Here is a 14,936-nt window from a genome sequence, read left to right as displayed (position 1 = left end):
ATCCCTGTGGTATCGATATTATGGACTATTATACACAGCCTTCTTCAAGAACACCGACACGCACAACGGCCAGATGCCGTAAAGCAGCCTCCGCCTCCCAGACAAACAGAAGAAGACGCCGCATGGCTATATTGCAATTTCCCATGCAAGTTGTCCCCGATCCAAGTTTTGTCTGCCAAATAAATAAACAAAAACATAAACAGCAAATTTGGGAGGCGCTTCACAGCCCAACTTAATTAGCAAACCAAGTCCGACACATTGTTGTATATTCACGCTTATATGCTTAAAGGAAACTCCCGTTTATTGCAACCCAGACTTAATTTCTAGCATGCAGTATGTTTGTTTACTCACGCTGACAGCTTTGGTGCTACTTGGATTCCCCGGGGTATTTAGATCCATCGGCGAATCGCCATCAGCGTATATCCATATAACGGGTGCGGACGGGCACCCATGGTGCAGCCTCGAAATAAGACATTATCTGCACCAAAACATCTCAATATCGAAAGGTTTTGTTAGGAATCATTAACATGATTCCCCTGTTCGTTTGGAGCGGGTCTGGGATTTCTAGGCATGAACAGACTAGCCGCGGCTAATCTAACCGGCGCTTTTAATGACGTCACTGCCGTGCGCCAATCTGTTTTTATTAAGATTACCGGTAGATGTACCTTTGTCCTACTGTGGAGAAATTAGTTTTCTCCCTTTATTGACCAACAGACTTGTTCAAAAGTACAGAACAAAACATATGGCATTACATCTTATGACAAAAATGCACCTTAGAGTTTAAGCAGCAAAACATCACTCTGCAAATAGTGTATATATAGTGAGACAATTCATGATTTAAAGTGTTAACTTTTGCCAGTTTTTAGAAAATGCTGATACTTGAAATGTTTAAGCACTTTACACACTTAATTCTTAACATTTAATTTTTGCAATATAAATTGAAGAATGTTATTTTTTGAATAAATTTGTTCAATAAAACGGTGTTTTTAAATAGTATCGAAATCGAGTATCGAGTTTTTTTCCCCAGTATCGAATCGAGTTTGAAATTTTAGTGTCGTGACAACCCTAGTATGGACAGGTTTAAAAACCCAAAATTGGCTTCACTGAAGGACTGGAATGATCAGTTTTAAGCTTGGTTTATGCTTGACGCATTCACTTCCCGCTTGGTGATGCGGCTCGCGGATGGAACGCGCTTCACAACTCGCAGCTTTTATGGTTCGTGCGGCTTGTCTCTGCGGTGAGCCAATATTCTCCCAAACTGTAGGGGGCAGCATGGAGCTCTACGGCATGCACCCAACTCTACACCATAGTAGAAGTAGAAATTACGGTTTACAACATGGCATTTCAGCATTTTTAACAGCGTTCTCGTCTTTTCCGACAGTGCGAGCAATTTCTCTCCAAGAATTATTTACAACATGTTGATCACGGTGATCTCTGAGAGCTGAATCATACATATGTCTGTATTTACGAACCTCTGCCAAACTAGTTCTTGCCAGTCCGCCATGTTTTTCCGCGTCCGTCCGTCCGTCCGCGTGGTTAGAAATTTTCCGAGGTGAGTGTTGCGGAAATTCTGGGCCGTGCGGAGGCGCGGTGGAGGGGCGTGGTTGTTAAAATGACGCAAAATGACGCAACTTTTCCGCGCGGAGCCGTGCGGAACTCGCGGATGCGTCAAGCATAAACCAGCCTTTACCCTCTGGGGTCCATGGACGTGTATACACATCTTTTGAACAGGTCTGATTTGGGACGCTGTAGCAGCAAGACTCCGCCTCCCTGAGTTTCGGTTTCAACTCAGCTTTAAAAAGGAGAATATAAACTACACCCCAGTTTTTAAATTGTGTTAATAGGCGAAAGCGGAGTTATGCTAAACTAAAAAACGACCTATTTTTAGACAATCTGATAACTTGTCAAAACAGCAGTTTAGTAATCCGTGAGGGAATGTGCTCGTGAACATAAAACAACCACAAAAACATGAGATCCTTTTGCTGTTGGTGGACGTCTCACATATGCAACTGATAAAAAGTATCATTATGTAGCTGAGAGAGAGGAAGGCCGCACGAGTAACAAGATGTGTGCAAAAAGGAGCCGCTTCGCGGGGAAAGGAGTGGCGCGGACAGAGTAACAACAAACAATTAGACAGATATTGTCGGTAAACTTCATATTTTGGAGCGATCCGGACAGATATATCGTCTCTGCAGTTTAGTAGGCTTTTATTAGGCTTACATAAAGGATGATGAGAAGGATAAATGTCCACCAGGCAGTTCAGATAGTACGTCTGTTTTTTGAACTGGAAGCAGAGGAAGTGGACGGAGACTCGCAGCCGGAGTCTGAGGCAAACAGCGAGGATGTTGATGACGATGTGGCAGATCCATCCTTCCTCATAGAAGAGTTGGGTCATGATGAGGTAGAGGATGAAGGCAGAGATCCAGCTCCTCGGAGATCCAACAAGAGGAGTGGGCGGCGCCGCGCAGCTGTCAGAGCCACACCAAAATGCATGTACATTATTGCCAAATTAATAAAATAAGTATAAATTCAGATAGTCCAGGTTGTCCTGAAAAAGATGATACCCCCTAAGGCAATATTTATTGTTTTTATTAGAAAATACAAAAGAAATACCAAAATGAGTCAAAAACGGTGATTTACGCCCTGGACCCCAGAGGGCTAATAATTTATTAAAAAATGTGTTATTTGCTATATTTATTCATATTTTTTATAAATGTATAGTCTAGATTACCATTCTAAATTCTAAAAAACATTCGTCATAAATGTTTGTTGGTTTCAAAGTAAAATAAACAACTTTTTTCCAATTCGGATTTTATGTTTTAGAGTGATTTAAGGTCTAATATGCAACCCCTTTATATCCAAATATAAGAAATAAGAATAGATTCATAAAGTCCAGGTTGTGCTGAAAAGATTGATACCATATAAGGGAGTGGTTATGGCTTTTATTTTGGAAATACAAAGGAAAACTCTAAATTAGTCAAAAATGGCAAATTACACCCTGGACCCCAGAGGGTTAAAGACTGAAGGCAGAGAGGAAAATTATCTCAGCCTGACCCAAACAAATTCTTGTTATCTGAATACAACCCCCCACGAAGGAAATCAGACAGATGCTGTGAAAACCCGACCTACCCCCCACCCCCGCCTTCGGATTGGTGGACTTAAGCCTGGCGAGGTCATCAATCCGTAGGAGTCAATGTGCTCTTCACTTCTCCCAAGATCTCACTCCCATCTGTGACTGTACAGCAGATGAGCGCCGTAGATGGCTGCTCTCGCTGGGGGAAACAGCGCCCCCCCCCCCCCCCCCCCCCCCCGCCTTCCTATTGGAGTCTCATGTTATGTTGTGTTGTCTGAAGTCTGTTGCATATTTGTTGAGGTGTTTTTTTGCATAGCAAAGCTGCCCTCCCTGTGGAGGGTAACTCTGAAGTGCCTTTTTTTCCCTCCACCTGAACCAATCCTCATGTAACCCTCTTATCTCTATTAAGGTAGCGCGACTCAGGGTTGCGAATGACCACAGTCACCAATTCTTGTCATGTGTCTTGCCCATGTATGCCTGATCTATGAAATGTGTGTACTGAAACTCTAATTTCCCTCTGGGATTAATAAAGGTTCGATTGATTGATTGATTGATTGATTGATTGATTGATTGATTGATTGATTGATTGATTGATTGATTGATTGATCGATTGATTGGGTAATAACAAAGTTGTTGATTATGTGTTTATCAAAATAGTTCTTCGTCTTCATCTTCGCTGTAACAGAGGTGAAGCAGTTCAGATGAGCAGAGTGCGTGAGAGACCTTGGCCACTATCTCATGTAGATTAGGCTGTCAGAGACTTTATGTCTCTGCTCGAGCAGACGCAGCAGATCATGACCTTTAGGTCAAAAACAGGACATTCATGACGCTACACTAACTTGTTTTGAACATTGTAGCTTTAAGAAGAATGCTAAAGAAAGAGGTTTAAACTTTCAGCAGTTTAAAGGTGGTTTTATTATTATTTTAATAACTTATCAGATACAAAATAACATCAGTGCTGTGTGAACATGTCAAAAGCATCATCAGTCAGTCAGATCAAAGCTGATGCTGTTACCTCCACTTGGTACAAAACAACTTTTTCCACAGGCTGCGTATTTTAGACAGGTGCAGGCCGTACATCAGAGGGTTCAAAAGAGGCTGACATGTTAGAAAGTACAAAGATAAAAATATTCTTACAACGTTAGGAACTCCTGACATGTCAAACCTGCTCTGAATCACATCAAAACAAAAACCAAAGGTGTAGTTGAGCAGGGAAGCCAGGTGAGGCGTGCAGGTGCTGACGGCTTTCTGTCGGGTCTGTTTGGATCCAGAAAAACACACTTTAAGGATCCTCATGTAGGTGTAGATGATCAGAACCACCGGGACAAAGAGACCCAAGGCAGAAATAATTAGTCCATAAATATTATTAACTGTAGTGTCAGAACAGGCTAGTTTCACCACAGAGTAGTTGTTGCAGTAAACTCTGTTCATGATGTTTCCACACAGCTGCAAGGAGAAACTCATGGATGTGGTCGTAACAACCAAAAGGAATGACGTTACCCAGGCTGCTGCTATACAGACTCCAGCTTTCGTCTTCGTTATCTGTGTGTAATAATGCAAAGGATAACAGATGGCCATGTAGCGGTCATAAGACATGATGGTTAAGTTACTGAACTCCACAGCTCCGTAAGTACAAACACAGAAGATCTGCAGGAAACAGAGAGGAGCAGAAATGGTGTGAACATCAGAGAGAAGCTGAATCAGCAGGAAGGGAAACAAGCCTGTACTTCCATACAGCTCATTCACAAACAGGCTGCACAGAAACATGTACATGGGTTCATGTAGAGTCCTGTTCACACAGATGACCACGATGAGCAGAACGTTACAACCAACGATCAGAACGTACACAAAGAAAAGCAACACAAAGATGAAGTATTTCAACAGCTTGGCGTCGATGTAATCGCTCAGAATAAAATATGAAACCTGTGTTGAATTCATCATCTCTTAACTTGTTACCTCCTTTCTCGGGTCTGAGCTCCTAGAGTAAACTAATAATCATCTGAGTTCAGCTGAAGCTCCAACCCAACCTTCAGTAGTCAGTAAACGCCTGTTTGAGACCAAAGTCGTGTGAAAACTAGAGATCAGGAACGCAGAAGAGCAATAACTCAACATTTAATCTGCCTTCTGCTGCCTTTAACCCTTCCAGGTTCCTCCCACCTCAGAGATGTGATGTCATCATCACAGAGTCACTTGATGATTTATTGATTGTGCCTGTGTGTGTGTGTGTGTGTGTGTGTGTGTGCGTGCGTGCGTGCGTGTGTGTGTGTGTGTGTGTGTGTGTGTGTGTGTGTGCTGATGTTTATAGACATCAGTTCATCTTCTGTTGCTACGTTGTGGTACAGCAGTAGCCCAGGAGGTCGGGTTGTCCAGTAATTGGAAGGTAGCAGGATCGATCCCGGCTTCCAATAGAAAGTGCTGTTGTGTCCATGAGCAAGGCATTTAATCCACCTTGCCTGCTGGTGGTCAGAGAAGATCTCTTCTCATAACACCAGAACTTTCTATCTTCAGGAGGTGTGCTTCTGGTGTTATGGGAAGAGATCATGTGAGTGCAGTTACCTTTAACTTAGTTACTGTGACCTGGGTGAGCTGACTAAGTGCACATGATTCTTGTCATAGTTAAACATTACTGATTATCATAAATAATTATTAACCAAAGAATAATAATTCATTTCAGTAATTAAACACAGTTATAATGACCCTTGATGATTAGCAGTAGAGTTTATTTAAACGATTCTTTTAAATCTTGAAATGTCCTCTTCTTGCTGTGGATGGAATAGCAGTCAGATAAGCAGACAGCTGCATATATTAAAGGAGTGGTAGCAGACTTTGTCTCCTGTGAAGGACTCTATTGCAGATTGGAGTAGTAGCCTGGGCAAGGTGACCCAGGCTGTGTATCTGACCTGTGAGTCTTAAAACCAGGCCATTACGTGTCGTTACACCTGGTTGTTGTTGCTCATCCTCAATCTCAAACCCCAGCTTCTCTACAGCCAGTAAAGTGACCGTCCACACAGGTGAAGCCAGTTTTTGATACCATACCAATCCATACCACACCACACCATACCACACAGCACCACACCACACCATACCATACCATACCACACCATACCGCACCGCACCATACCATACCAATCCATACCACACCACACTGTACAGCAGCGCACCGCACCGCACCATGCCATACCATACCATACCATACCATACCATGCCATGCCATACCATACCGCACCGCACCGCACCATACCATACCATACCATATCGTACCATACCATACCATACCATGCCATACCATACCATACCATACTATACCGCACTGCACTGCACCATACCATACCATACCATATCGTACCATACCATACCATACCATGCCATACCATACCATACCATACCGCACTGCACCGCACCATACCATACCATACCGCACCGCACCATACCATACCATACTATACCGCACCGCACTGCACCGCACCATACCATACCAATCCATACCACACCACACCACACAGCACTGCACCGCACCATACCATACCATACTATACCGCACCGCACTGCACCGCACCGCACCATACCATACCATACCATACCATACCAATCCATACCACACCACACCACACAGCACTGCACTGCACCATACCATACCATACCATGCCATACCATACCATACCGCACCGCACCATACCATGCCATACCATACTATACCGCACCGCACTGCACCATACCATACCATACCATACCATGCCATACCATACCATACCATGCCATACCATACCATACCGCACCGCACCATACCATACTATACCACACCGCACTGCACCATACCATACCATACCGTACCATACCATACCAATCCATACCACACCTCACCGTACAGCACCACACCGCACCATACCATACCGCACCGCACCATACCATACATCTAGCTTTTATACTGACTTTGTGACTTTGAGGCTTTTACTGATTACTGGTGGTTGTGTTGGAGCTTCAGCTGAACTCTGATGATTAATAGTTTACACTAGGAGCTCAAGCCAGAGAGAGGAGGTAAGATCTTCTGCAGCTGAAGGAGATCATGACGAATTCAACACAGGTTTCATATTTTATTCTGAGGTTTTCTTTGAAAATACTTGTACTTTGTGATACTTTTCATTTTGTACGTTTTACTCCTTGGTTGTAACGTTCTGCTCATCGTGGTCATCTGTGTGAACAGGACTCTACATGAACCCATGTACATGTTTCTGTGCAGCCTGTTTGTGAATGAGCTGTATGGAAGTGCAGGCTTGTTTCCCTTCCTGCTGATTCAGACTCTCTCTGACCTTCACACCATTTCTGCTCCTCTCTGTCTCCTGCAGGTTTTTATTGTTCACTCGTACGGGGCTGTAGAGTTTTTAAGCCTGGCCGTCATGTCGTACGACAGGTACCTGGCTATCTGCCACCCTCTGCAGTACAACAGCAGGATGACAACAACAAAGATCTTCTGGCTCGTTGCTGTGAGCTGGTTGTATCCCAGTTGTGCGATGTTTGTCTCGTTGTCTCTGATTTCCCCTTTGAAGCTTTGTGGGAACAGCATCAACAAGGTCTACTGTGACATGCACTTTGTGGTCAAACTGGCCTGTTCAGACACCGCTCTGATCAACATTTATGGCCTCTGTGCTACTTTCAGCACGATCCTTGCTGCTTTACTTATAAATCTTTACACCTACATTAAGATTTTTGTTGTGTGTTTTTCTGGATCCAGTCAGACTCGACAGAGAGCCGTCAGCACCTGCACGCCTCACCTGGCCTCCATTTTGAACTTTTCTTTTGGTTGCAGCTTTGAGGTTTCTCAGAGCAGATTCAACATGAGCTTCCTGCCCAACGTCCTGCGTATTTTTCTCTCGTTGTACTTCCTAACGGTCCAGCCTCTCTTTAATTCTGTGCTGTACGGCCTGAAAATGTCAAAAATTAAGAACGCTTGTCACAACCTGATTCTGAATGTAAAAACCAAACATGAATCTGACTAGTGTGCTTTCTCATCAACAACATCTTAAATGAATCTGTATTGATTTATAGTAGCAATAAAACACACTGAGGCAGATTTTTATCAGTTCAAACTTTGACTTAAGGAACACTGTTATTGTATTTATTATAAAAGTCATACCGATCCCAAGACAGCTGTCATACCACATAGTCATGGTGAAGTAGATGCCCTCGATCCCAGCTCTGTAGATGTTCCTTAGTTGCTAAAGGGATAGTTTTCCCATCTTAAGTTTTTTGTGGAAGAAGTGTCTTTAGAGGGCCTTTTTTTACCGAAAAAGCAAAATTCAGAAGTTCAGTAAACCGAACAAATCTAGCGGCAAACACGGAGCATTGAAGAATGTCTTAATACACCTGTGATTGAAGGAATAAAAAGATATGCAGCAAAAATGTTATTCGTGTCAGGAAATTATGGGAAATGTCAGTTTAGAGGTGGTGACTGGACGGAAGGGCGGAGGACAAATTTGTCTGCGTCAAAAAGTCTCTGAAATCCATGCCTAACAGGAAAGCTCCAGGTCCAGACGGGTTTCCAGCAGAGCTCTACAAATAATTCTGGATCATTCTGGCTCCAACATTCCTCAGAATGGTGAGGGAAATCGAAGAGAGCGGCAGATTATAGCCGAACATGAATTCAGCCATTATTAGTCTCTTGTTAAAACCAGGCAAAGACCCTGCATTTCCTACCAGCTATCGCCCAATTTCCCTTATTAATGTTTATCTCAAAATAATTTGTAAAGCCCTGGCAAAAAGATTAGAGAAGGTAACCCCCTTCATAATACACCCTGACCAAACTGGTTTCATTAAGGGTAGACAGTCATCCACAAACTCACGTAGATTACTTAATTTGATAGATTTCTCTTACAGTAGAAACATAGAAACTAGTATATTATCTCTAGATGCAGAAAAGGCTTTTGATAGAGTTAACTGGAAGTTCTTATTTGCAACTTTACATAAATTTGGTTTTGGGAACTTCTTCATAAACTGGCTACAAACATTATACAGTTCACCAGCAGCACGTGTCAGGACGAACAACCAAATATCAGCTATCTGTGTGAACAGGACTCTGCATGAACCCATGTACATGTTCCTGTGCAGCCTGTTTGTGAATGAGCTGTATGGAAGTACAGGTTTGTTTCCCTTCCTGCTGATTCAGCTTCTCTCTGATGTTCACACCATTTCTGCTCCTCTTTATTTCCTGCAGGTTTGTGGTCTTCATACTTACTTAACTGTAGAGTTTAATAACTTAGCCATCATGTCTTATGACAGATATCTGTCCATCTGTCATCCTCTGCAGTATAACACACTGATGACGGTGAAAAAAGTTGCCGTTCTGGTAGCAGCAGCGTGGTTAGGTGCCTTTCTTGTCGTTTTATCTGTCATATCCATGAGTTTTTCCTTGCAGCTGTTTGGAAATGTCTGTGCGTGCATGTGCATGTGTTCGTGTGCACAAGTACATGCATGTGTGCATGAACCCATGCATGCATGTGTGTGTGCGTGCATGTGTATGTGTGCGTACTTGCATGCGTTCGTGTGTGTGTGTGCATGCGTGCATGTGTGTGTGTGTGTGTGCGTGCGTGCGTGCATGTGTGTGTGTGTGTGTGTGTGTGTGTGTGTGTGTGGATTCATGCCTGTACGTGTGTGTGTGTGTCTGTGTGGGCTTGTATTTGTACCCTTGTGAAGACCGGATTTGGGATATTTACTAACCTTCTTACGACCGATGGTCTTTGTTAGGACCCAAACCCGGTCCTAATACAGGGTACTCCCTAGGCGTGATGTTTACAGATAAAATGTGAATTGAGTTTTTGTTACACATAACTTTAGGAATACACTGGTTAGGCTAAGGGTTTGGGTTAGGCATAGTGGACTCACTAAAATGAATGAAATACAAAGTCCTGACATGGGTACAAATACAAGAATGTGTGTGTGTGTGTGCGCGCATGCGTGCGTGTGTGTGAGTGTGCATGCATGTGTGTGTGTGTGTGTGTGTGTGTGTGTGTGTGTGTGTGTGTGTGTGTGTGTGTGTGTGTGTGCGTGCGTGTGTGTGTGCATGGGTGCATGCAAAATATTGCTGATGTATATTAAGTTAAAACATTCAAATACATAATTTCAACAGAGTAAAAATTCAATCTCATAAACTCGATGTCTAAATAATCTCATATTCTGATGACACTGTATCATTAATTTTCTATAACTGAAAAAGCTGGTTGGAAAAAACCCTTTCCATGTTTCACATTTCCTTTGCCAGGGTTTGCAGTTTATCCAAACTTCCTGACAAAAGCAGAATTCAGCTGAAGTGAATCCACAAACATGCTGAGGATCTGATGGAGCTCCACATGACAGAAAATCAAGTAGTTCATCAAAAAGGTTTATTTAGAAACACAGTAGGACTAAAACAAGCGGTTTCACGGTTTTCCTAAAACAAAGAGCTGAATCACGCGTCGTATTTTTGACATGTTGAGTCCGTAAAGCAGAGGGTTGAACAGAGGCTGACATGTGAGGAAATATAACGATAAAAGGACTCGCAGCATGTTGGGAACTGCACTCACGTCAAACCTGCTCTGAAACATATCAAAGAAAAAGCCAAAGGAGAAGTTGAGCAGAGAGGCCAGGTGAGGCGTGCAGGTGCTGACGGCCTTCTGCCGGATCTGTTTGGACCCAGAAAAACACACTCGGAGGATTTTCACATACGTGTAGACGATCAGAAGGATAATTCCCAGGATGACTGTCAGCATGTAGACGATTCCTATGAAGATGCTGTTTGTGGAGTAGGAGCAGGACAGCTTAATGATGGAAAAGCTGTCACAGTAAACTTTGTTAATCATGTTTCCACACAGCTGCAGAAATGCGATCTGAACGATTCCAACAGCAAATTCAATCAGAGGGAAGAGCCACGTTAGCACAATAAGCTTCATGATCTTTGAAGGAGTCATGAGTGAGCGGTACTGCAGAGGAAAGCAGATGGCCAGGTATCGGTCATAGGACATGACAGCCAGGTTACAGAACTCAATATGAGCATAGGTGTACACACAGTAGATCTGCAGGAAACAGAGAGGAGCAGAAATGGTGTGAACATCAGAGAGAAGCTGAATCAGCAGGGAGGGAAGCAAGCCTGTACTTCCATACAGCTCATTCACAAACAGGCTGCACAGAAACATGTACATGGGTTCATGTAGAGTCCTGTTCACACAGATCACCACGATGAGCAGAACATTACAACCAATGATTAACACGTACAGGAACAATATGACAGAAAAGTAGAAATAATTCAAACCATTAGAATCAAAGTAGGCAGTCAGACTGAAATCTAAAACTCGAGTAGAGTTAACTCTCATCCTCAGGTAGTGTCACAGCACAGCCATCAACATCTAGTTAGTCTGCAGCTGGACGCACAGCTTCAAATAAAGCTTCTCGATCATCAGGAGACGTGTGAAGGTCCACCTCACTGCCTGCTTCCCACAGCCTTAATCACCTCTGATCACAGACATGGCTCTCCGTCACATGGCATCAACAGGAAGTCACAAAATTACCCAGAATTCACATGTCAGCAAAACAACTGTGATTCTATGTCATCACAAACTCCAAAACTTCCCCCGTTCTTAACCTCGTCCTTCGTCTGTGGTCTTCCACAAGGAGCAGTAATTCCGCTTGCAAAAACAAACAAGCAAAAAGCGCTTGGACAATTGATAAAGCGAGCGCAGCTCTGAGGGCATCCATGCTGTCGGCTAGCGTAAACACAGGTCGCACACGTGATGTCAGCATTTTTTTGTCGCGGAAAGTGACGTTGCGGACCTTAAAATTCCGGTTTTGTCTGTCCACACGCAGACACCCAAAACGGAGAAAACGCAGATCTTCACTTTGGCCGGAGTTTTTAAAAAGATTAGTTTTCGTGTGAATAAACTCCGTTGTCGTGTGGAAGACAGGCCAAAATGTAGATATTTTTCTACGTTTTGGCAGATCCCCGGCTACGTGTGGACAGGCCCTAAGTCATGCAACCCCTACTTTAGAGTTACCCTCCACAGAGAGGGCAGCTTTGCTATGGAAAAAAAAAACACCTCAGACATTACACAACATAAGTGTCCACTAGGTGGGGTGGAGGGTTTGGGACTCTCCACACGTCAGTGCCTGCAGGCGCGATAAGCAGCGCTCTTCACCTCAGTCTGGAAAGGGGTGGGAGGTTGTTGGGTTTACAGAGCACAGTGACTCCTGGAACGATTCAGCGGCCTTCACAGCTCACAGTCCAGCCCTGGCCAGGATAGGGAGACAGAGTTGCCATGGCGACAGCAGCATTCTACATTTTTTCTGAGAGGAGGGGGGGGGGGGGGTATTCGTTTCAACCTCACAGGCTCAAGGGCACCAGATTCAGATAAGAAATTGTTTTGGGGCCAAACAGAGATAATTTCTTCTCTGTCTCAGAGTTCCGCTGGTCCTCAACCTCTCAAAATCCAATAATGGTGTAGATTAATCCATCCCAATCCGTGCTGATTCGTCCACTCGCTCCTTGATCGCATCCATCTTTTGTGCCAACGCATGAATCTCAGCCAAAGTTCCAAGCTTACGACTCATCTCGACAATTATGTGAGTCTGTGAATTCTCAGCGAGGTGCAATCCATCTCTGAGCTCCGGGAGTGAGCCAGTATTCCTCGACAGCTCGTTAATTTTCCGGTAAGTCAGGTAACCTCCAAGGCCAAAGAGCAGGAAACCTGACACTGACACCACAAATATCCAGACGTCTTCAAAATCCTTTTCAGACAGCTGAGATAGGCAAATCAGGTTCCACTGTTTCCAGGAGTCCATGATGTGACCAACTGAATCAGTCCCAGAGGGGCACCCGGGAGGGCCCTTTCTCCCGTTCTCATCGTTGAGAAAATTTTGTCAATCGCGTTGAGTGACCAACTGACCAGGTCCATTTTTAATAATTTCCAGTTTCCAGAAAAAATGTAGAAGCTCCGTACACCCAAAGACAGACAAAGAGCCTTGGGAAAAGATAGGGAAGAGAGGAGGAAAAAAGCATCTGTACTCTACAAGAGTTGGAAGAAGAATGGATCCAAACAGATCCGACAGAAAGCCGTCAGCACCTGCACGCCTCACCTGGCCTCTCTGCTCCACCTGTGCATCGGCTGTGTCTTTGAAACAGTCCAGAGGTGGTTCAACATGGACGCTGTTCCGTCAGTGTTGGGGATTTTGTTATCGCTGTACTTTATAACTTGTCGGCCAAATTTTAACCCTTTACTGTACGGCCTAAACATGTTTAAAATATGCATTGTGTGTAAAAAAAAAATCATTTTTCCCCGAAATCTAACTCACTTCGTCTATATTAAGCAAATTCTACTCAAAGAAACAGAAATACACAAGGTAGTTATTAATTTTCAAACTAACCAGGTTATTTAATGGGATTTTATGTGTTTTTCATTACATTACTACCAATGTTTCTTTTAGGTTATCGACGTTCTGAGGTGTTCCAGTCTGGGTTTAGAGCTACTATGAAAGGCTGCACTGGTCTGTTTAAATGACAATGATAAATGGCCCTTACTTGTATAGCGCCTTTCAGAGTCAGAGGACTCCAAATAGCTTTACACTGCAGTATATCATTCTTCCATTCACACACATTCACACACCAGAGGTGATGAGCTGTAGCCATGGCTGCCATGGGGCTCACTAACAGCGGCCCCTCTGACCACCACCAGCACGCAAGAAGCTTCTCGCCCAAAGACAAGACGGCTGCAACAGACTGAGCTGGGCGTGAACATTCAACCCTCTAGTTACAGGGCAGGCGCTTAGCTCTTCTCTTTACTGCTAGCATACAGACGTCCATCACAGAGCGTGCTTGAGCATTAGGACGTAGCTGCCTCGTAGATGCAGCGTTGCGATCTTTCTCATGGACAAGTCTTTAAGATATACAATATGAAAGCACATCACATAAGAACAACGGTAAAACGATGTGTTAGCTCTGTTGGCTAGAGGAGCGTGTTCGTGAACTAGAGGTGTTGATTTCGGCCGTAAATACTGGTTAAACAAAGTCTTGGTGTGATACGCTCATCAGCCACTAGATGGTGCCATCAGATTAAAAAATAATCCAGATAATTCATTTAACAAGACCAATTAAAAACTATCGGTAACAACGAAGAAAACAACTCTGAAAATTCCTTTTTTTCTCTCTGTTCTTAGATGGGCAAACATCTGGCCACCAGGTGCTCACACATGCGCCCCAACCTCATACCTGGCTCCAGGTCAGGGCCCCGGTGTCCTTCTGGGACATATATATCCCTGCTATAGGAGACCCAAGCAGGGACAACGTGGCTCCTGGGTTCACCATAGTGCTCAAAACCCTCCCTCATAATACGGTGGTGGTTCAAGGAGAAGGACCACTTATGTAACTATGGTTACCACTAAAGCTAAAAAAAACATCTATACTGTTACTTTAGAAAATGAGGCAAAGCTGTCATGTGTTGGCAGGAGGCTGTGATTGAAAGAGAAATGTTGTTTTGATTCTTGTACAGCTCTGACCTGGCGATGCAGTTTCTCTCAAAGAGATATAATAACGTACTTAAAAAAACGTATTTCTGATGTTTTTGTCTTGCTGAATGAGAAAAATAAAACTGCAGCCATAAGAATGAACATTCACCAACGTATAGAAACCCTTTTAGAAATTGTATAGAAGAAATACAGTCTCACCAGAACATGACTTGAATATTTTAACTTCACTGGCAAAAATTTCCTCGATAAAAATGCAGCCGCAGAATTTCATCTTCAAAAATTTTGTCGAGGTGTGTGTGTGTGCGCGTACATAAGTGCATGTGTGTGTGCATGTGTGTGCATGTGTGCGCGTGTGTGTGTGTGTGTGTGTGTGTGTGTGTGT

At 43.6% G+C, this 14,936-nt stretch overlaps 3 protein-coding genes and 1 pseudogene across 3 annotated transcripts; 2 read left to right on the top strand and 2 right to left on the bottom strand.

Annotated features, from left to right (window-relative positions):
* Positions 1 to 3,692: 3,692 nt before the first annotated feature.
* On the bottom strand, positions 3,693 to 5,237 carry LOC107379907 (olfactory receptor 10R2-like). Its single transcript, XM_015950867.3, has one exon. It carries the CDS (start codon positions 5,012 to 5,014, stop codon positions 4,085 to 4,087), a length of 930 nt encoding a protein of 309 aa, XP_015806353.1. The 5' UTR covers positions 5,015 to 5,237; the 3' UTR covers positions 3,693 to 4,084.
* On the top strand, positions 5,233 to 8,067 carry LOC107379909 (olfactory receptor 10A6-like; annotated as a pseudogene).
* Positions 7,904 to 14,707, top strand: LOC139062427 (uncharacterized). Its single transcript, XM_070543274.1, has 7 exons — positions 7,904 to 9,427; positions 9,483 to 9,540; positions 10,597 to 10,884; positions 11,029 to 11,235; positions 11,419 to 11,715; positions 11,903 to 12,008; positions 13,041 to 14,707. The coding sequence occupies exons 1-7, from the start codon at positions 8,706 to 8,708 to the stop codon at positions 13,466 to 13,468; spliced, it is 2,106 nt and encodes a 701-aa protein (XP_070399375.1). The 5' UTR covers positions 7,904 to 8,705; the 3' UTR covers positions 13,469 to 14,707.
* Positions 10,053 to 12,381, bottom strand: LOC129163932 (olfactory receptor 11A1-like). The gene has a single exon (XM_054743271.2). It carries the CDS (start codon positions 11,410 to 11,412, stop codon positions 10,483 to 10,485), a length of 930 nt encoding a protein of 309 aa, XP_054599246.1. The 5' UTR covers positions 11,413 to 12,381; the 3' UTR covers positions 10,053 to 10,482.
* Positions 14,708 to 14,936: the final 229 nt, after the last annotated feature.

The sequence above is a fragment of the Nothobranchius furzeri genome, chromosome 13 (assembly GCF_043380555.1).
Source record: "Nothobranchius furzeri strain GRZ-AD chromosome 13, NfurGRZ-RIMD1, whole genome shotgun sequence".
NCBI lineage: Eukaryota > Metazoa > Chordata > Actinopteri > Cyprinodontiformes > Nothobranchiidae > Nothobranchius > Nothobranchius furzeri.
This window is presented reverse-complemented; position numbering and strand designations above follow the sequence as displayed.